We start from the raw sequence: 22,924 nt of genomic DNA on the forward strand, positions 1-22,924 counted from the left end.
TGTATAAGTAGAGATCAGTTTTGCATCAGACTGGCTCTGGCTCTACAAAATCATTTTATGTATATGTACTTCCTGGATTTTCAAAAAGCAAACCAAAAGGAAATCCATCTTTTGTATCATCTTGTTGAAAGACAGCCATTAGCACACTCACGTTTACTGAAATAAAGTAAGACTTGCCTTGTGGGTGGGATGTGTTTTTCTTCCATGTCTCAGTCTTTGTATTTCTCATGCTCTGATCATGGCCCACCTGAGGCACTTTCAAATTTCACTGACCCCTGGAACTATTGTCTCCTGCCAGTCTATGTCCAGATAGGCAATAAGGGGTCATGAACCTAGGAGTGCAGCTCAGCTCTTTTTTAAAATTTTATTGGAGTATAGTTGATTCACAATGTGTTGTTAGTTTCAGGTGCACAGCAGAGTGGTTCAGTTACACATATACATGTATCCATTCTTTTTCAGGTTCTTTTCTCGTACAGGTTATCACAGAATACTGAGTGTAGTTCCCTGTGCTATGCAGTAGGTCCTCGTTGGTTATCTATCTTATGCATAGTAGTGTATGTTCATCCCAAACTCCTGATTTATCCCTCCCCCACCCCCATGCTTTCCCTTTGGTAACCATAAGTTTGTTTTCAATATCTGTGAGTCTGTTTCTGTCTTGTAAACAAGTTCATTTGTATCATTTTTAAAAATTAGATTCCACATATTATATCGTGAATATTTGTCTGTCTGACTTAGTATGATCATCTCTAGGTCCATCCATGTTGCTGCAAATGGCAGTATTTCATTCCTTTTTATGGCCGAGTAATATTCCATTGTGTATATATATACCGTATCTTCTTTCTCCATTCCTCTGTCTGTGGACATCTAGGTTGCTTCCATGTCTTGGCTACTGTAAACAGCGGTGTGATGAACATTAGGGCGCATGTATCTTTTCTAATGCCAGCTGTGTGTATGCATATGTGGATGTGCATACACATGTCCAGCTACCACCCAGGTTTGCCTACGCCAGGGAAAGGAGGGACACAGGATGGCTGTCGTCAGGGAATGATACGGAAACATGTGCACTTGTTTGAGATTTACTTCTGGTATTTTTATCCTCCCTCTTCTACCTCACCCTCTGCCCTCAGTCTGCTTGTTTACGTAGATGATGATTGATAAGTCAATACAGTTGACTTTTGAACAATGAAAGGGTCAGGGGTGCCACCCTGCCCACCCCCCCAAATAATAAGAAATCCGCCTATAACTTTACTGTTGGTCCTCCATATGTGTGGTTGGTCGAATCTGGATTCAACCAGCTATGGATTTCGTAGTACTGTAGTATGCATCTATTGAAAAGAACCCCACATGCATGTGAACCTAGGCAGTTCAAACCCGTTATTCAAGGGACAACTATAGTTTTTCTAAGCATGTTCTCGTTGACAGCAAGAAGGAAAGGCATTACTGATTTAAAAAAATATACATTTGTATTAATTCTCCCGTAAAATTTGAGAGCTGGTTGTGGTATAATTGCTAACAAAAATTATACTAAAAGAAAAGGTCATCTTTGCAAGTCAGTGGGTTTATAATTAGTTCACAAGAACGGTGCCTTTAAATACCTAATTAACTAAAGGCCAAGTCCTCATCTAGGCAAACCACCTCTCTATCCTTTTTCCTCTGGAGAGTGGAGGTGGTAGCCTTTCCCTTCCACCTGCAGTCCTCCCAGGAAATATTTCAAAGTCTGCCTGCTTCACTGTGTCTATGCCAACCTACAGAGGGTTTTGCTACAGTGATCACCAAAGCCACTTCCCTTGAAAGCAAATGGCGATGGAATAAGTTGCATTTGCTTTCCCATAAAAATAAATTGATATAATTTGATCAAGTCTTCTTTCCAATTTAAAAGGACATGAAAATAGTCTGCTGAATGAGGGCACATGCGGCAATATGTACTTGAGTTGAGCACATCACTAATATCAGCAGAAAGGTAACTACTAACCAGCTTAACTGCTTTGCTCGTGAGAAGAAAATAAAAAAACTTAACTCTTGCTGGATAGAAGCTCATTGTCTAAATTAAGGTTAGTTAGCTCTTCAGTCTTCTTTACATTTCAAGTCATCCCATTAGAATGTCCATGAAGAAATGTTATCAGAATGCTAGTCCCAATTCTTGGGTCTCCTGGAGGCACACAGGGTCTTCCCATCAGCAACAAAGGTGTGACGTTGACGTTGCCTACCTACCTGGTAGTGTTTGAGAGATTTCCCAAGTAACTGAGAGAAACGAACTTTCATCACAGAGTTCAAATATTTAATGACAAAATTAGAGTTTGCTGTATTAGTGAATCACAGAGCAGGTGTTACTTGTCTCTGAAAGGAACAAAAATGATATTTGACATCTCAGGGAACTTCTGAAGAATTAATAACTGTACAACAGACATCAGCAGTGTCACAATGCTAAAATTTAAAAGCAAAACCTATCTTTAATATCCTCTATTGAGGGCATTCTGTAAATATTTTTACATAAATGCATAACCTTTGTTAGCCACAAAAGTAGTATTAAGACAGATTTCACTGTAATTTTAAGTCTAACACATAATCTTTATTTTTTCAGAGCTTAAAAAGGTTAACTACTGATCTTGTTACATTTTACAAATACCTTCAATATGAAACATTAACCTGAATCACTGTCTACTTCCTGTACACAGGTACCTAATAGTACTAGGGAAGAATACTACAGCTACGTTCCAGGAAGAAGTGAGAACGCTGGGAAGTCTCTTTTCTTTACGAGTTGTCAATACAATTTAAGAAATCCTTCACTGCAATGTAGTATTTCCAAAACTCAATAGTGAGGTGCAGAAATGAAACAAAGAAATTAAATGTATTTTAGCAAGCCACTGAATTGGTCCCAAATAATGTGAGTCATTTTAGCAATTTTCTCTAGGTTAGACTGTATTAATATTTTGTATTGAAGCACCTTCTACAAAAGGATAGCAAAGAACCTCATGTACGTCATCACAGGGCTCGCTCCTGTGCAAGAAGTCAGGAGGTCCGGGAGGGACTGGGGTTGCTGTTTGGCCTCTTCTGTGGGCAGAGGCCTAGGTAGTAGGACTTGGACACAGGGAGGTCAAGGACATGACCACAGTCTGGAAGCAAATCAATAGAGGAAGGTAAAAACAATGCAGACAGGCTTTCTTCAAATCCTGGATATTTCCAAGAAGACTTAAGTCTAAAAGGATAAGCAGCGAGTGAGGAAAGAGGGCAAGATGTGGAGTACTTATATTTATGAAGAGTAACTATCACAAGTCTACCGGGGAGGAAAAAATCTCAAATTTCACAGTATGCTTATGACCTCGCCCTCTGCTACTTTAGAAGCAGCTTCACAAACGCTGATGTTAGATACTTGGCGACAAATTGAGTTTGGCTGATTGTCAGGGCGTTTTAGACTTACCATTTCAATTATTTATACCAACTATCTATCTGAAGCTAGAATTCAATTTGGGAAGATGAATATATCTGTGTGTGTGCGCGTGCGCACGTGCATTTTCTATACTGAGGCCTGCAAAGAAAACCTAGCTGGCGTGATATTTTCAGCTTTTCTTAGAAATTGTAAATGCTTCTAATGGTACTCACCAGATAGCAAGTTCCTTGCTTCTTTAAACTTTTAAGACACCAAAAGAAAAGTACCAAATATTATAGTACATTTATATAGTTTACCCGATAAATTTTACAGAGAGTTTTCTTGAACTGGATCGTCTCCCTAAGAGGATTCAGAAATTTGTCTCTGGCAAATCCCATCTCCCTTTTGACACATAGTGACTAAGATCATTTTTCCCCACAACAGCCCAATTTTCTATCTCCCTGGGAATGCTTTTATCAGGAGAACTTAAGCTATTTACATCAGCATAAATAATCCCGAAGTCATCACAGGCTGCCATGTAAGAGCCTGCAGTACACGTGGCCTCATTGATAGGAAGGAATAGAAAGGGGTCCTGAAGATCCAGGCAGCTTAAAAAAAATCAATGCATCGCAGCGGGTGGCTGAGCATGTATCTGGGATGTACAGCTTGCCTCCTTGTTTCAGGAAGACAAAGCACAGCTTTTATATTTAGCATTTTAACCTTCTAAGAAACTAAACTCCCAGACTGAAAATCCAGGCCTGTGTTGAGTGATACAAAATCAGGAGCTGTATGAACCAACCTCATTCAGTCTGACTGCAGTGTAAAGGCTTCATGACTGTGCTGTTTTATGTCAGACCAGGCAAGTTGCAGTTGCCATGAAATGCAATTTGTCAAGAAACCCACACTTTAAATTAGATTAATAGCCATAACAACATCAAAACCTCCAAAAATCAGATATCAAGAACCGAAGGCCATTTCCCAAGGACATCATGAAGGCGTCTCTAAACAGGCATGGCTTTGTAAAAAGAGAAAAAAGATTTTAAATGTAGTATCTTCTCACATTATCCTTTACACAGACCTTTATCTGGACAAATCAATTCTTGATCAAAATCCAAGCTCTTTTCAAGACCAGCTACCGTAATTTGGGACAGTGACAAAGAAACATTCATGAATGCACAGAGGTTTTTAAATGGGCTTTTCCTTAGGTCTTTAATCTCAAAATTTTATCCTTTATACGGTAATTCTAAATAATCAGCCTGGAAACAAGTAATGGAAGAATTTAAACTGTAGCTCAGAAAGTAGATTTCTATCTGTGATTCTGATTTGTTTTCGTGAATGCTGGTGATGGCTCATGCAAAAAGTTACTACACAAAAAGCAAAATCTAAGACTGATGTTTCCCCTGATAAATCCAATTGTTTTTTCTAATACAGATTTGTGTCTCAGGATTTAGAATCTTAACCTTCAAATTAAGAGTACCTAAGAGACTGAGTGAAGCCAATCACTGCTTGACTTTTATTTCCAACCAGGAACAATAACATCTGACGTCACCACATTAAAATGTCTCCCTGCTTAATATCAGGAAAAAAATACAGTTTAGACCTAGCTCAATATATCATTTGGTCCGAATTTCATATTCAAACCACCAAAAAAAAAAAAGAAAGCCTTAAAGAGAAAACACATACAGACACACGCACACACACAGTGGGAAAAAAATAAAGCTGATGCTTGCAGCATTTCTTAGCAGGATTATTAGGGAAATGTATAAACACAACACCTTTTCTCTCATATTAACATCTGAAAAGGAAAAATAACCTAAATGTCCACATTTTGGGGAAAAAAGAAGCAAGCGGAGGTCCAGAATTCTTGTAAAAACTGCTGAACAAACTTCATTTTCTCTTAAGAGGTCACCAGGAGAGGCAGTTTCTCAACATTTGTGCTTCATGGCAAGCTAAGGAGAGAAAGGGACACAAGTAAGATGTTATCAGCAGTGGGGAGAGTTCCTTTGCTGCTCCTTCCCCACATCCGCGATGAGAAGCGACACCAAGATTCTTCTTGCTGTGGCAGATCACCATTACAGTGCACTGTGGCACTTAGTAAATGTGCAGCATGTCCCTAAACAGTCCACTGAGCACTGCATTTGTTACTCGTCCTTCCAGTGTTGTTGTTGGTGTATGTGTCCAGGTCAGGGAGCGTGCTACGTGATGTTCCTTCATGCCACTGAAGGAGCAAATGGAAGAGCCAAAGTAGAGGCAGAATGAGTGACCTACCCTAGAAACAAAGGCCTCTGGGCTCCCAGGTTACTAGTTATCCAGGAAGACCAACACTCTCCAAATGTATTTACTGACATCTCGTAAAGTATTAAAAATCACCAACTGTAGAGAAACAAACAAGCTGCAATAATCCACGTGATATCCTGGACATTCAACCAGGTCCAAAGCACTTGACAATTAGACTGTTTTACCAACCAGGACTGAACAATAGACCAAATTCAGACCTTGACTTACTGCTCCCACTGGTATTTGAAAAATGTGGTTTATTGAAATGTTAGATCTTTATAAATGGGAACACCAAATACCACTGTATCATTCAATAGCTTCCCAAGCCCAGCTGGAGCCCCTGATAATATATTTAAGGAAATGCATGCAGGTACAAAACATAAAATTAATCTGACATTGCTTTCCTTAGCCGGATCCCTTCCAAGGAGCCCATATACTGACGCGAGGCAGAAGGCGGGTTTGAGGCTGAATTGTGATCCCCTCATGTGTCTAGAGTCTGGTATTAGGGATTAATCCCTGAGACTGGGGCTGGAGTTACTGGGGGTAGTCACGTCGCTAAGTTAATCTCTACTTGGGCAGCGTCAGCTGGAGGAGCTCCAGGTGCCCGTACCTGGTGAAGCCAGCCTAAGCGAATACCCCCAAGGACCTTTTGCAGTGCTGGTACCACCAGCCAGTCAACTGTCAGATGGTGTTTGTGAAGCCCTGAGCGTGTCCAGGCTGCTGTGCTCAGTGCTGCGGGTGTCAGATGGTGTTTGTGAAGCCCTGAGCGTGTCCAGGCTGCTGTGCTCAGTGCTGCGGGTGTCAGATGGTGTTTGTGAAGCCCTGAGCGTGTCCAGGCTGCTGTGCTCAGTGCTGCGGGTGTCAGATGGTGTTTGTGAAGCCCTGAGCGTGTCCAGGCTGCTGTGCTCAGTGCTGTGGGTTTTTGCCAAGAAGGTTAACTCCTGAACTCGAAGAGTTTACAGTCCAGGAAACATGGTGGGTGGAAATGGCAGAGCCAGGGCTCTCTCTCTCAGATCCGTCCCACTCCCTGGCCACACTCTGAGCCCCTCCACTGTATGGCCTCCACTTCTTGCTCTGTCTCTACTTTTAATACATTATTTAGCAATGTGGACCATTCAAATCAACACAGAGCTGGTAAGTGTTGTACATAATGAATACCAACCATAAATATTAGATCAGTGCTGCTGTCCTGTTATTCACTCAGCTGTTAACCTTCAGCTAATGGGCTTTGCCAATTTACCCACAGTCATTAATCCTCAGAAGCAATCGTGTTGCTTCTCACACCAGACCCTGGTTACCTCTCCAGTGCAGCTGGGACTGGCGCTAAGGGGAGCCCCAGCCGGGCGGGGCTGTGCCAGTTCAGCTTTGCAGAAGTACAGCTGGATTGGACATTTTGCCATTTGAGGTATTTTTGCATACAGGCGCATCATTTCCACGCTACCTCGTTTCGTTTGTTTTTTTCTTTAACTTCCTGGGAGTTAGAAGCTTTAGAATATGCAAGGCACGATACTGTTGCTTCCCTGCTGCAAATCTGCTGTATGACCTTGAGCTCTAAGTCACAATTGCTCCGTACCTCGGTTTCCTCACATCTATAAATATCATCTCCAACTCAAATGCTTATGGATTAATGTAGATGTCAGAGTTCCTACAGAAGAGAAGTTAAAAACTTCCTTTTGCTATATTTTTGTTTTCTTAATGTTTCATGGAAAGCTTTCTCTTTCAAAGCTGTGTAAATGACTCCATCTAAATTATAATAACAACAATAATAGAAAAAACAACAATGATAGAAGAAGTTGTTACTCATACAGGGGGTATTTTTTTAAGAGGCCTGGACTCTTGAGGTCCCTTCTAGCTCAGACCCACAGGGAGTAGATGACCGTGGTAGGGACAGAGGCAGCCATTCCCTGCCAGTGAGGGATATGCCGCTCACCACTCCCTCCCCTACAAATGTGCGCTTGTGCAGAACAGGGCAGATCACTGTTCTTCTTGGTGGGAAATAAACAGCATCTGAGGATGCCTAGGTGTGGGTATCCCTCTCGCCTGCTGACTCACCAGCCAAGGCAGGTGGCAAAGCACTGCACACACTGCACTGTTGCACTTTCTGAAGCAGAGGTGAGTGAGCAGGCCAGGCCTGCTCTGTGGCTGAGCTGGACTTCCCTAAGGTCTGAGACCATACCAAGCTCATAGTTCAGGAAGGAACCACGCTTCCCAAGCCAGGCTGAACACAGCTGGGGGAGAGGGGTTGCAGACACATTTCCATTGGCTCTGCAGGAGTCAAGCGCCCACATGTCTTGATGGCAGGCTCCTACAAAGGTGATCCACTCACTAACGTACCTGGGTCACGCTAGGAGTCCTGGGAGAATCGAGAAAGCCAGAGATAGCCTCTTCTGTTGCAGTCCAGAAGGTGTGCCCTACTCTCCAGCTGAGGTTGCATGCTCTTGTTCAACCAGGGAGCCCAGAGGAACTGTCACCCAGCACTGCCTTTCTCTGTCAGGGCTCTAACAAGTGCACTGTGTCTCGACGTCTAAACACAGCCCACTCTTTATGAGTCGACAGAGCCATGTTTGGGGAGGCAGTGGTGGAAGGCCTGGGTTCCATCTCTGAGCTCTCTCCTCACCAGTAGGCCTGGTAGGGGCTTGGCCAGTGAAATGACATCTTCACAGACAGCCTACACTAGTGGGACAAATCAGGAGTCCTGGTCCCTGGGAAAATAGCCACACCTTATCTCAAGAGGTCAACCTGCTCCTGAGGAATCCTGCCCATGCTGGTGATTCATAAGCACACATGCCAGACTTGGCAGTTTTAGAAAACTGCAAGTCTGGTTATTATTGTGTCTCTCTCCCACTCCCTCAAACTACAGTAAGAGACACTAGCAGCCCCTCCCCCCCAACCCTTACGCCACCCACAGGAGAGGAAGCCAAAGTAAGTGGAGACTGCCCCCTGCCGCATCCATCTCTACGGAAATAGGTAACTGGCTGGTACCAGTCCTCCCAGTGGTCAAAGCCAGAGACCCCCGTGCCTTTGGTGGCTGAATCAGTTTCTGTTCTGACGGGTCCTGTTTGCAAGGGCTGCTCTGTGTTTAGAAAGTGTCAGCATTCAGCAGGAGGCCCTCCCACCCCCCTTTGGAGGGCACAAAATCTTCACCACCAGTCCCTCCCCACCCCTGTGCTGGGATCCTCAGTCACATTTCTCCAACCCTCTACAGTGCTCACAATGTGATGGACTGGAGCAGGCTCAGCAGAAACCATCTTTATGGAAACAGTTATAACTAATATTAACTGAGGTTTATATGCACCAACTATTGTACTAACCAATTTATAGGTTTGAATGCATTCAATTCTCTCAACAACACCCTAGGAGAAAGGTACTATTATTAGTTAGCCCTATTTTACTGATGAGAAAACTGGGGCTTAGAGAAATTAAGCCCCTGCCCAAGGTCATGGAGTTGCTAAATCAAACACAAGATGTTAACTACCATACCATACTGTCTTCCCAACTACCTAGCAAACTTGGCCACAGTATCAGGGAAACAGGGTGACCAGGGCCAAGAATTCTGGCCATCTGGTTAGGTTATCCAACCCAGTGTTTGTGTGACCTCCTCTGGGGCGGGTAGTGACACGGATGACCTCCAGGTATTGTCTACTCCGCATCAGGAACAATGATTTCACAGACTTCCTTGGTAACCTGGTTCATGGCCTAATCATTAATCTAAACTCTTATTTTAGCAGAATGTTATCAGTGCACCATTGAGCGCTCTATTCTGTATAACAAGACACGAAAGAGAATTGCTGCAATATCGCCCTTCCCAGACTTGAAGACAATTAAAAAATAATTCCTGTAGTCTTTTCTTCTCCAAATCAACACTTTAAATGTTCCCCCAGACTTCCACTGCCCATCCCCCTTTTAAATCACTACAGTTGCTGTTGCTATAAATGAAGTTGGGTAGGAATTCTAACATCTCCACTCCATCATTATTTCTATATCACAAAGGCTGCAGAAGGGATGCGGGGAACCACAATTCTGAGCTTGCTCCCTCTGTGACAGCCGCAGCAAGACAGGCTCTGGCCCCCAGCAGGGCTGCCTGCATTTTCAGCCAGGTTTGAACTCCAAATGGGCCCCTAAGGCAGCAGTACAGTAAGACACTGTCATGATAGGGAACTGATGACACGAGACAGGTCCGTGCAGAGGGCACGCAGGAAGGGCAGGCTAGATGCATCCACTCAGATCTGGATCTGCAGTCGGGCCTGGGCTTAAGCCTCGGGAGAGGGGCCAGCCTGGCTGAGCTGGGGAGATTTTTCCCGTTGCTTTTCAGGTTGTCCATTCTTGGTTCCTCAGCAAAAGCGGGGTTTTCTTTTGAAGCACATTAATTTTTTCCCCAAAGGTCACCTGAAAAGCCTATCTTGAAAGGCCAGATCATGAGTCTGACATGCCAACAGTTATCAGCAAAAGTTGTTTCTGGAAACCTAAATTTCAAAATCACTAGCCAGAAAGGAGCTGCCCTTTGATCCAAAGTACAAGAACAGTAATAAATCCTCTTTTATCACCTGACAAACAGGGCTTCTCTTTCCTTTGGTCTGTGACTGCCTTAGATAGCTGGCTGCCAATAAAAACTCCCCCTTCCCCTTCTGAAAGGCACATTTTCAGTGCATGTGTACACCTGAGGCATGTGGAAAACACCATTCTCTGGACCCAGAGGCAGGTGGGAATTTTGCAGGCAGCTCTGCACTAGTCAGGTCAGCCTTAGGAGGTCCAAGGCCCCTCCACAGGGGAAACTAGCCCTGAGGTGCCCTGGGACTAGAATTTGCTTCTTTGTATAGTAAAGAGATAAGAACACAGGATGCGAGGCTCATGACCAGAAAGGGACAGCGTGGAAAAGTAAGCACAAGAGCCCACAGTCCTCTTTCAAGCACTGGCTAACAGAGGAGGGATATTCTTACACCTGTCCTACCCCCACCCCCATCCTGTTCCCAGAAATGGGAGCCTTAAACTTCTGGGTAGGAAGTAAAGATGGTCCACATTTCCCAAAGATACGGGGTCAGAGACAGGGATGAAGACAGCAGAAACGAGATAACCAAAGAAACAGGTCCAAGAAGAAATCTTCCCAACTCTTGTACTCACTAAGTAGCGGAAGGAAACTGTATACAGGGGCCAAAAAAAAGGCTTGACTTTGTGCCTCCCCCCTGGGAAACACACTGAAATAAAGTTTTGGGCACCAAAGCTCCCTGACAACCCAGAGCTGAGCCCTCGGCCGCGCTGCGGGACCCACCTTGTGTGCAGTTTCTGCAAACTGCTGGGCGCTGTTCTTCATGTCTTCCGTCTTCTCCTCTGCGCGGCCTAAGCGCTCCCCGCGCTCGTTCAAGGCCTGGCTGGCTTTCTGCACTGCACTGGTCACGCTGTCGGCCGCTGAATGGAGGATGCTGTTTCCTGAAACGGGACAGGAAGAGCATCAGAAGCTGGCTCGGCTGACCTACAGTGACACCCCCGCCCAGGGTGAGCACCCCGAAAAAGCAAGGTGGGTCAGACTCTGGAAAGGCCTTGAGTGTCTAGGAAACAAGTCAACTTTTCTTCCGACTTGGTCTGACTGACTCACTTTTAGGAAGAATACCCACTGACTGTAGGACCTGGGCAAGTGCTGAAGGCTTCTTTCGCAGCCCCATCACTGACAGCACTCACTTCCGTTCTACCGGCATTCTGTTTGGTGAGGCTCGGAAGAGCGGGGTCCATCTGAATTTAGGACTTGGCTTGCAAAGGTAGATGGGAACCCTAACAAGTCCATAGAATTAGGCAAGTTCAGTGAGACATATCTGGATCATATGAGCATTTCCTCTTGACCTGGGGTTTAGATGGATAACCACAGGAAAATTGGGAGTACAGAACTTCTCCAGATATGATGCTCTGTATTCCTTTCAACTGTTCCCTTCCATTTTACTCCTTCACCCCTATATGCACAGCCCCACGTAAGAAGCTATCGATCAGTCTCAAAGTTCAGAGGAGATACGTCAGTTCCCAACCTTGAATCCCGACCCATGGCCTGGGTGGTTGGTCCTCTTTGCCTCTGATCTCAAGTATATGAAATGTGGGGCCTCAGCACTGTACTTCTAGCCAGCAGGTGAAACACAGTGACAGAAGCCTGTCCTAGAAGGAACCTGGCACTCCCAGATTCATGAATGATGATACTGAGAAAGTTGAAAACCATCACATTTCAAATGGTTATGCATCCCTGACATCCCATGTACCAGGACTGGAAAAGAGAATCCAACAGTGACGAACTGGCAGGTGCATAACCCATGGAGACCTAGAAACTTGCCAGATTACAACCAAAGGAGATTTATAGCTGTGTTTCGTTCATGCTGAGTGGGAGATAGTTAAATGGCATTTTATATAACAGCTGTATGTCTTTGAATAAGTTTTTATTACATCATTTAGCTTTGTACCTGGGATGGATGCATCTAGCCACAGACAGCTTTTAATAGAAACGTAATTTCCACGGTCTCAGCTGCAAAGGCTTCCTCATTTCTCCTCTGTGGGAACAGTCTGTGGTTTGTGGAAAAGGATCTCAGGCAAAGAAAGTGCCTGCCCCAGAGGAAGCACCTTGTAAATCGTTTGCCACTTTTCTTCTTTAGGGGTGGATTTCAAGGGCTTCCACTCTGCACTAAGGGGAGGAGAATGGAGTCAGCTTACTGTTTCTCAGCTGCACCAACCACTGCTGGAGCCGAGATAAGCCAGCACAGGTTAACAGAGGAGATGTGGCTCTGGAGAAACTGGCTGAATGCAAGGGTTGGAATGGAAGGTCTGTCTTGGTCTTCAGAACAGATTTAGGAGGAGAAATCTGGGTTCCCATTTGCTTTCACATCATGGTTATGATTATAGCCTATCACCACTGCTTAATATTTGAATAGCATTTTGCAATCATAAAGCATCTTTACAAATATTGTCTCATTTGATTTTCACAGAAATTCTACTGAGAAGACTGAGACTAGGTGAGGTTCAGGGCTTCCACAAGATCGTGTCACTAGGGAAGTGACATAGCTAGCACTGGAACCTGGTTTCCCAATGCCTTTTCCTTATTCTGTACCTTCCTCTCTGCAGGTGTGGCGTTGGTCATGGAAAGCAATTACTATGACAGAATTGTGAGAAAGCCAGCATAGATAGGTTTTGACAGGTTATTTCCCAAGGTAATGCCTGACTGTTTCTGTCCTAAAGAAACCTATTCCTCTCGGTAAATGAAGACTTATTGCCTAAGCTGCATTGCAAGCCAGGTGCTCCCAAGAAGGAACAGGCCAAGGGGAAAGAATAAGACAGTGAAGGGACTGAAGGTGCAGAGGAGTTGGGGGAGGGCACAAGAAAATCTCCCCTTCCTGCTTCCTTCCACATGCCCACAGCTTAGCCGCCAGAGGCTAGAGAAAAGATGGGGCAGGGTACCTGCAACTCCACAGCCAGGAACAGCTGCATTAAACCAAAGGGATTTTAGAATTAGTTATCATAAAATCAAGAGGGTATATAACCAGGATAGGTTTTCTCCCCATCGGAACTGACCCTCATGGTGCCCTCAAAGTGAGACACATCTGTGTTTCTAGAATGAATCTGCTTTGTGTGAGCCATACTGTTTTCCTGTCATGACTTTCTTAATCTTGTACAGACGTCAGATCAACACTGTACCCAGTTTTATATGATATTGTTTAACCAAGACTTGTTATAACTAAAAGAGAACCAAATGCTGTCTTCATTATTCAGTGATGACACTGCTGACCACTATCAATAAAAAATCCACCTTCAGTTATTTTCAGCCATGAGGATGGATTTGAACAAATCTCATCACCTCAGTTGAAATGTCCTCCCCTGGTTTCAATTCTACCTGTATTTCAGGCTCAGTGAAGTCCCATCGCCTTTATCAAGGTTCAGGTCAGTTACATTCTCTTCTCAACTTTGTAAGAGCTGTCTGTATCCTTCTTGGGTGACTGATCAAGTACAGTCATGGGCAACTCTTCTACCTCATTTCTTCACCCATAGATGCGATGACTTCCCAGCTGGATTATATATTCCCTGAGGGCACCTTTCGCTCTGCTGACCATTCCCTAAATCCTGAATCTTCCTCCTCTAGATTCGGGTCTCCCGCTTGCTTGCTCTATTCTCTCTGATATCTTGCAAATGCTGTAATTCCAGGGTTCTGTCCTTGGCCCTCTTCTCTTTCTCATTCTGCAGACTCTCCCTAGGACAATTCTACTCAGCTCATGGCTTCAATGACCAAATTTTTGCTTTTTTCTAGGTTGTGCTGCTGAGGCTCCAGACCCACGTTTTCTTACTGGGCAACTTCAGGTGAGTCACCGAAAATCATCTTGAATTCGGTATGTCTACACCTGACCCCATTATCACACCTGCTTTTCCTTTGGGGTCCCCTGCTCAGTCAGTAACTCCCCTATCTGCCCAGCTTTCTCCTCAATTCAGAAATCTGGGAGCCCAGTCCAGATTCCTCCCTCACTTTTACCACATATGACTACAAGTCACCTGCTGTCCGGCCCTCTACTCTCCGCCCTCTTTGCCAGCTTCATTATCTCTCTATGGATCCAGTCCCTCTTGCCTTCAGAGATACAGCAATAGCCTTTTGTTGTTAGGTGGCCCCACACCTTTTCTGGTTCATCTTCCACACATTTCTGTAGTACACTTTTAAAAAGGCAAATTTGTTACCATCTTCTCACTGCTTCCAAGAAAAAATTGAGAACTTTGCCCTGCCTCACTCTCGGCTTATCTTAGAACCTCATCCATTTCTCCTCTCCCTAGCGATCTCCAATCCCACGCCTTGCCAAATTACCTAAACTTTCGCAGATGTGTCATGTTTCTTTTACCTGTATGCCTTTGTGCTTACTGCTACCTCTGTGTGAACTCTGAGTCTCATCTTAGCCTTCCCACTTACTCCTATGTGCTTCAGTACACTTCAGACCCCTTTCCTAGGAAAGACTGTCATGTCTAGCCCACCCTAAACCATTGTTGCCCCCAACATACACAGTATCTTGTGTCTATTTCAAATGGTGCATTTATCATAATGCATGTAATTGCTGGGTATCTAGTGTGAGCTCCTTGAAGGCAGGGGCTGGGCCTTTCTCACTTTTGTATTTGCAATTCCTGGCACATAGGAGAGACTCAATAAATGTTGGTTGGCTTAGAGGCAGGAAAAATATATCATCCTTCTAATGATTTCTCCATGGCTTAGCAGAGGGTTGGACACATGACTGATGCTGTTACATGATCTAACTAGGTCTTCAAATTCTAAATTTGCCAAATGACTAAGGGTTTAGTCTGTGTCTAATGAAGCCAGCTATCTCACCTGGAGATTGTTGCAGGAATTCAATGAATTAAGTCAACAACAAAATGCAAAAAGGGGAATGCTTTTGCTGTAGTGAAAGCAAAGAGAAAGTTGGTAAAAAATCTGTTGTTACCAGCCTTAAAATAAACAACTACAAGGTATAAAAATAACAGAAGTTAAATAGCCTTTAAATCCAATGCAAGAATAGCAGTTGCCTGACCACTTACTATGTTCTAGGCACTTACTAAAATCTGCTCCTCACAACAGCCTTATGCGATGGCACATCACTGATCCCATTTTTACCAATGCGAGCACCAACGGAGAGAGAGAGGGGGTTAGCAGTGCACCAAGGATCCCACAGTAAGTGAAGAGCAGAGCTAGGTTTTGAACTCAGGAAGCCCAGCTCCAGAGCCAGTTCTCTTACTCACTGTTATATTGGCTCTCCATGGGAATTTTCTGGTATTTGAGATTAATACAGTCTGCATTAACTGTAAGGAATGAAGACTTCAGTGTAGCAGTTCCTAAAGCATTTCTTAACGCCGTAATACAAAAGAAAACATCGTCATTATTACAAGCTAAAACAATTGACTATAGAAAATTTAGAATACATATTACTATAAAAAGGCAATAAAATCGCGTAGTATTCAATTGCTTAGAGATAACCACATTTACATTTATGGTACATTTTATTCTAGTAATTTTTCTGTCTATGTTTTTCTAAAACGTGGTTGTGGCCATACTATATATATTTAGTACTGTATCCTATTGTGGGTACTTTCCCATGCCATGGAAAATTCTTTGAAAATACTGTTTATAATGGCTACATAACACTGTTGTAATTTATTCAGTTATTTCCCGTTTCATTATTGGGTGCGTGTTCAAAAGTGTCCATCCTTCCTTCCTTCCGTGCACACCATTATATTTCAACTTCTGTATACACTGCAGTGTGCTCACCACCAAAAGCTTAGTTTCCATCTGTCACCATTACAGTTGACCCCCTTTTTATCCATTTCATCCTCCTCCGACCCCCTTCCTCTCTGGTAGCCACTACTCTGTTCTTTGTATCTATGTATCTGTTTTCCTTTTGTTTGGCTTGTTCATTTTTTTAAAAATTAATTTTAACTTAAAAAATATTCCACATAGGAGTGAAATCGTACTGTATTTGTATTTTTCTTTCTGATTTATTTCACTTAGCATAATACCCTCAAGGTCCATCCGTGTTGTCACAAATGGCAAGATTTCATTTTTTTACGGCTGAGTTCCATTGTCTATACACACACACACACACACACACACACACACCCCATATCTTCTTTATCCATTCATCCATCAGTAGGCTCTTAGGTTGTTTCCATATCTTGGCTTTTTATAAACGATGCTTCAGTGAACACAGGGGTGCATATATCTTTTTGAATTAGTGTTTTCATATTCTTCAGATAAATACCCAGAAATGGAATAGCTGGATCATATGGTAGTTTATTCTTAATTTTTTGAGGACTCTCCATATTGTTTTTCATAGTGGCTGCACCAGTTTACATTCCCAACAACAGTGCTGAGGGTTACCCTTTCTCCACACCCTCTCTAACACCTTTTTGAAAATAACCATTCTAATGGGCATGAGGTAATATCTCATTGTGATTTTAATTTAAATTTCCCTAATAACCAGTAGAATTAAGAAAACAGTTCCATTTACCATTGCAACAAAAAGAATACCTAGGAATAAATTTAACAAAGGAGGTAAAAGATCTACACATTGACAACTGTAAGACACTGTTGAAAGAAACTGAAGACACAAAGACATGGAAAGATATTCCATGCTCATGGACTGGAAGAATTAACACTGTTAAAAATATCCATTACCTAAAGAAATTTACAGGTTAAATGCAATCCCAATGACATTTTTCACAGAACTAGAACAAAAAATCCTGAAATTTATATGGAACCACAAAAGACCCCAGATGGCCAAAGCAATCCTGACAACAAAGAACAAAGCTGGAGGTATCACACTCCCTGACTTAAAATTATACTGCAAAGTTATATTTAATCAAAACAGTATGGTATTGGCAGAAAAACAGACATACAGATCACTGGAAATGAACCGAGAGCCGAGAAACAAATCCACACACACATGAAAAATTAATCTACAATAAGGGAGTGAAGAACATGCAACAGAGAAAAGATTGTCTCTGCAGTAAATGGTGCTGGGAAAACTGGACAGCCACATGCAAAAGAATGAAACTAGACCACTATATTATACCATACACAAAAATCAACTCAAAATGGATTAAACACTTGAATGTAAGACCTGAAACTATAAAAATCCTAGAAGAGAACATAGGCAGTATGCTCTTTAACTTTGGTCTTACCAGTATCTTTCTGGATATGTCTCCTCAGGCAAGGGAAACAAAAGCAAAATTAAACAAATGGGATTACATGAAACTAAAAAGCTTCTGCACATTAAAGGAAACCATCAAAAAAAAAAAAAGACAACTTACTGAATAGAGCAAGGTATTTGCAAATCATATATCTGATAAGGGATTAATAAAATAAAGAACTCATACAGCTTAATAACAATAAAAAACAAAAATTAAAAAATGGGCAGAGGATCTGAATAGGCATTTTTCCAAAGAAGACATACAGATGGCCGACAGACACATGAAAAGATGTTCAGCATCACTAATTATTAGGAGAGTTGTTTTTCAAATGAGGCTGCAGTTACTTTCTTGCATTTACATGAACACACACACAATCTTTGTCCATATCTCTGATAATTCCTCGAGATTAAACTGCTGGTTCAAAGGACGTACACGTTTTTGAGGCTCTTGGTGCATGCTGAAAATTGCTTCCCTGAAAGACTCATTCAGTATTCAGAACTATTCATTTGAGTGCATGCTATGTGCCAAGCACTGTTACCTTGACAAACTGGCAGAATGACTTTGAGGGAGTGTTTTAAATTCTCTGATCTTTAGTTTCCTCATCTGTAACTCCACCTCATGTGGTTGTTGTAGAAGTTAAGATGAAGATGTATGTATACAAAGTGCCTACAGGTGCTCAGTGAATGTCTATCCCTCTACCTCCCTAAGACCACGTCTACTCTCTAGGAACTTTGGAAAAACTGCGCAATCCCACCCAGTTCCTTTGCAATGTCTCCTCTTTTATCTTGGGGCTAAGTGTCTTGAAGCTCTCAGGAGACACTTGGATCTGTGTATACTTGCTGTGTGCACCTCAGAGAGAGCTGAACACATGCTCATTAAATCAAGGCATGCCTTGTAAAGAAGGATGCTTAACTCAAAAGTTGGGGCCCATCATATTGTGCTGAGTTAAATCTGGAAATAAAAGTCTCCTGAGGCAGATAGAACAGTAATTCTCTCTAAATAGGCAGGAAGCACATTAATACCCAAATTTATTCAAACAGTCTGAGAAGAGGCTGTCAACCACTGCAAATAATGTCAACTACTTTTTGAACTACAGTCTCTGAGAACAGAGCAGAGACCAGTCTTACTTCATTGATGTTGCATTCACATTGGTTCCGCTCAATATGTGCTTTAAAAAATATATTATGCTGGCATATTTTACCTTAAGTGATTGAGAAGACCTTCCTGAGAGAGCAATTTGAGATAAAGCTATAACGTTGTGTTCAGTCACTGTTTGAAAACAATGAAAATAAATTTAAATGTATAGGAAAATGAGGGGAAAACAGTAAGGTATATTGAAAAGTGACAATGGAAGAGAAAGGAGGATTGTTTTTAAAAGCCCACAGACCACACCAACAAATATAAACATAATTTCTTTATATCATCCTAGACTTCAGGTTGTATCTTGGTAATCAAAATTCCTAATTCTATAGCTAGTAAAGAGTCAATTTAAATAGAATTTTCAGCAGGTATTTCCTATATTAAACACACATGTAGATATATGAAGTGCAAAATACTCATCATGTTTGGAAAAAAGCAGGAAAATCATCTAAAAAATAAACGATTGATAAACCTATGGCAGTCTATACTCGGAGTTGAGTAAACATGGTCATCTCAGGGCACTCTTTTTCAGGGCACTCTTTTAAAACAGAAATCTGGTAATAGTTTTGCATGGACTATTTGTATTCTATAATCAGTTTAACCACTTAGGAATAACTGTACAATAAAGCCCCATTTATCCAAACCAATTTAAAGGAAAACCAATTATGAAAAAAACTGGATTTGGGTTTTAGTACCATAAACTTAAAAAATGGGCAGGGAGATCTATTTTAATTTTTTTTCTATTTACCTTTTTTTAAAATTCAAACAAAGTCACAAAAATTATAACCATCCTCATCAGGTCACTCAGTCCCATGTAATTAATTTGTTTTTTTCATCTTGATCTTTTGTTAGCACTTTTATGAATTCATCAGTTTTCCATTAGAGTTCTGAAAATGCTTATCCATTCAGTTCAGCAGTAGAGTCAGTTACCAGAAACCTGTACTTGTCAGAGTCTTTTCCATGAATTCCTTGAAGATGAAACCTTTTATAGGAACATTTTTGCAGAAACATCAGAGTCCACCCAGAACTGTCTGTAAATGACAAATGACTTAAAAAGGACCACGGTTAAAGATTTGAGGAAAGTTCATGATAATGCAGTTGACAAGGAAATTTAGTTATTTCTGAGATATACATTTTAAATAACTAGAATTATGACTTATAACATTATACCAGAATATATAAGATTTTTAGGAATTTCATGTAATGTCTGAAACATTTATATTAACGTATTTCCATACAAATAACCCAAAGAAAGTTTAGTACTACTTGTTGGGGTTTCTTTTTGTTTTTTTTTTTTTGTTTTTTTTTTTATACTGCAGGTTCTTATTAGTCATCAATTTTATACACATCAGTGTATACATGTCAATCCCAATCGCCCAATTCAGCACACCACCATCCCCACCCCACCACGGTTTTCCCCCCTTGGTGTCCATACTTTTGTTCTCCACGTCTGAGTATCAACTTCTGACCTGCAAACCAGTTCATCTGTACCATTTTTCTAGGTTCCACATACATGCGTTAATATATGATATTTGTTTTTCTCTTTCTGACTTACTTTACTCTGTATGACAGTCTCTAGATCCATCCACGTATCAACAAATGACTCAATTTCATTCCTTTTTATGGCTAAGGAATATTCCATTGTACATATGTACCACATCTTCTTTATCCATTCATCTGTCAGTGGGCATTTAGGTTGCTTCCATGACCTGGCTATTGTAAATAGTGCTGCAATGAACACTGGGGTGCATGTGTCTTTTTGAATTATGGTTTTCTCAGGGTATATGCCCAGTAGTGGGATTGCTGGATCATATGGTAATTCTATTTTTAGTTTTTTAAGGAACCTCCATACTGTTCTCCATAGTGGCTGTATCAATTTACATTCCCACCAACAGTGTAAGAGGGTTCCCTTTTCTCCACACCCTCTCCAGCATTTGTTGTTTGTAGATTTTCTGATGATGCCCATTCTGACTGCTGTGAGGTGATACCTCATTGTAGTTTTGATTTGCATTTCTCTAATAATTAGTGATGTTGAGCAGCTTTTCCTGTGCCTCTGGGCCATCTGTATGTCTTCTTTGGAGAAATGTCTATTTAGGTCTTCTGCCCATTTTTGGATTGGGTTGTTTGTTTCTTTAATATTGAGCTGCATGAGCTGTTTATATATTTTGGAGATTAATCCTTTGTCCGTTGATTCATTTGCAAATATTTTCTCCCATTCTGAGGGTTGTCTTTTCGTCTTGTTTATGGTGTCCTTTGCTGTGCAAAAGCTTTGAAGTTTCATTAGGTCCCATTTGTTTATTTTTGTTTTTATTTCCATTACTCTAGGAGGTGGATCAAAAAAGATCTTGCTGTGATTTATGTCAAAGAGTGTTCTTCCTATGTTTTCCTCTAAGAGTTTTATAGTGTCTGGTCTTACATTTAGGTCTCAAATCCATTTTGAGTTTATTTTTGTGTATGGTGTCACGGAGTGTTCTAATTTCATTCTTTTACATGTAGCTGTCCAGTTTTCCCAGCACCACTTATTGAAGAGACTGTCTTTTCTCCATTGTATATCCTTTTCTCCTTTGTCATAGATTAGTTGACCATACGTGCGTGGGTTTATCTCTGGGCTTTCTATCTTGTTCCATTGATCTGTTTCTGTTTTTGTGCCAGTATCATATTGTCTTGATTACTGTAGCTTTGTAGTATATTCTGAAGTCAGGCAGTCTGATTCCTCCAGCTCCGTTTTTTTCCCTTAAGACTGCTTTGGCTATTCGGGGTCTTTTGTGTGTCCATACAAATTTTAAGATGTTTTGTTCTAGTTCTGTAAAAAATGCCATTGGTAATTTGATAGGGATTGCATTGAATCTGTAGATTGCTTTGGGTGGTATAGTCATTTTCACAGTATTGATTCTTCCAATCCAAGAACATGGTATATTTCTCCACCTGTTTGTGTGATCTTTGATTTCTTTCATCAGTGTCTTATAGTTTTCTGCATACAGGTCTTCTGTCTCCCTAGGTAGGTTTATTCCTAGGTATTTTATTCTTTTTGTTGCAATGGTAAATGGGAGTGTTTCCATAATTTCTTTCAGATTTTTCATCATTAGTGTATAGGAATGCAAGAGATTTCTGTGCATTAATTTTGTATCATGCAAGTTTACCAGGTTCATTGATTAGCTCTAGTAGTTTTCCGGTGGCATGTTTAGGACTCTCTGGGTATAGTATCATGTCATCAGCAAACAGTGACAGTTTTACTTCTTCTTTTCCAATTTGTATTCCTTTTATTTCTTTGTCTTCTCTGCTTGCCGTGGCTAGGACTTCCAACACTATATTGAATAGTAGTGGTGAGAGTGGACATACTTGTCTCATTCCTGATCTTAGAGGAAATGCTTTCAGTTTTTCACCATTGAGAATGATGTTTGCTGTGGGTTTGTTGTATATGGCCTTTATTATGTTGAGGTAGGTTCCCTCTATGCCCACTTTTTGCAGAGGTTTTATCATAAATGGGTGTTGAATTTTGTCAAAAGCTTTGTCTGCATCTATTGAGATGATCATATGGTTTTTATTCTTCAATTTGTTAATTAATATGGTGTATCACATTGATTGATTTGCATAATTGAAGAATCCTTGCATCCCTGGGATAAACCACAATTGGTCATGGTGTATGATCCTTTTAATGAGCTGTTGGATTCTGTTTGCTGGTATTTTGTTGAAGATTTTTGCATCTGTATTCATCAGTGATATTGGTCTGTAATTTTCTTTTTTTGTAGTATCTTTGTCTGGTTTTGGTATCCGGGTGATGGTGGCCTCATAGAATGAGTTTGGGAGTGTTCCTTCCTCTGCAGTTTTTTGGAAGAGTTTGAGAAGCATGGGTGTTATCTCTTCTCTAAATGTTTGATAGAGTTCACCTGTGAAGCCATCTGGTCCTGGACTTTTGTTTGTTGGAAGATTTTTAATCACAGTTAAAATTTCATTACTTGTGATTTGTGTGTTCATATTTTCTGTTTCTTCCTGGTTCAGTCTTGGAAGGTTATACCTGTCTAAGAATTTGTCCATTTCTTCCAGGTTGTCCATTTTATTGGCATAGAGTTGCTTGTAGTAGTCCCTTAGGATGCTTTGTATTTCTGCAGTGTGTGTTTTAACTTCTTTTTCATTTCTAATTTTATTGACTTGATTCCTCTCCCTCTTTTTCTTGATGAGTCTGGCTAATGTTTTATCAATTTTGTTTATCTTCTCAAAGAACCAGCTTTTAGCTGTATTGTTGTTCTTTGCTATTGTTTTCTTTGTTTCTATTTCATTTATTTCTGCTCTGATCTTTATGATTTCTTTCCTTCTGCTAACTTTGGGTTTTGTCTGTTCTTCTTTCTGTAGTTCCTTTATGTGTAAGGTTAGATTGTTTACTTGAGATGTTTCTTGTTTCTTGAGGTAGGCTTTTATAGCTATGAACTTCCCTGTTAGAACTGCTTTTGCTGCATTCCATGGGTT

The 22,924-nt window shown here is 41.3% G+C and overlaps 1 protein-coding gene across 1 annotated transcript in view; it reads right to left on the bottom strand.

Moving 5' to 3' along the window:
• Positions 1 to 2,125: 2,125 nt before the first annotated feature.
• STXBP6 (syntaxin binding protein 6) overlaps positions 2,126 to 22,924 on the bottom strand; it is a 194,475-nt gene continuing 173,676 nt past the window's right edge. The window contains exons 4-5 of the mRNA XM_022553682.2: positions 10,911 to 11,068; positions 2,126 to 5,316 (exon numbers count right to left, since the gene is read on the bottom strand). Of these exons, the coding sequence (XP_022409390.1) occupies positions 5,293 to 5,316; positions 10,911 to 11,068 (182 nt within the window). The 3' untranslated portion in view covers positions 2,126 to 5,292. The remainder of the gene's footprint in view (positions 5,317 to 10,910; positions 11,069 to 22,924) is intronic.

Source organism: Delphinapterus leucas, chromosome 2 (genome assembly GCF_059928025.1).
Source record: "Delphinapterus leucas isolate spDelLeu-1000000601 "Yukka" chromosome 2, BTC_Dleu_Yukka2, whole genome shotgun sequence".
Taxonomy (NCBI): domain Eukaryota; kingdom Metazoa; phylum Chordata; class Mammalia; order Artiodactyla; family Monodontidae; genus Delphinapterus; species Delphinapterus leucas.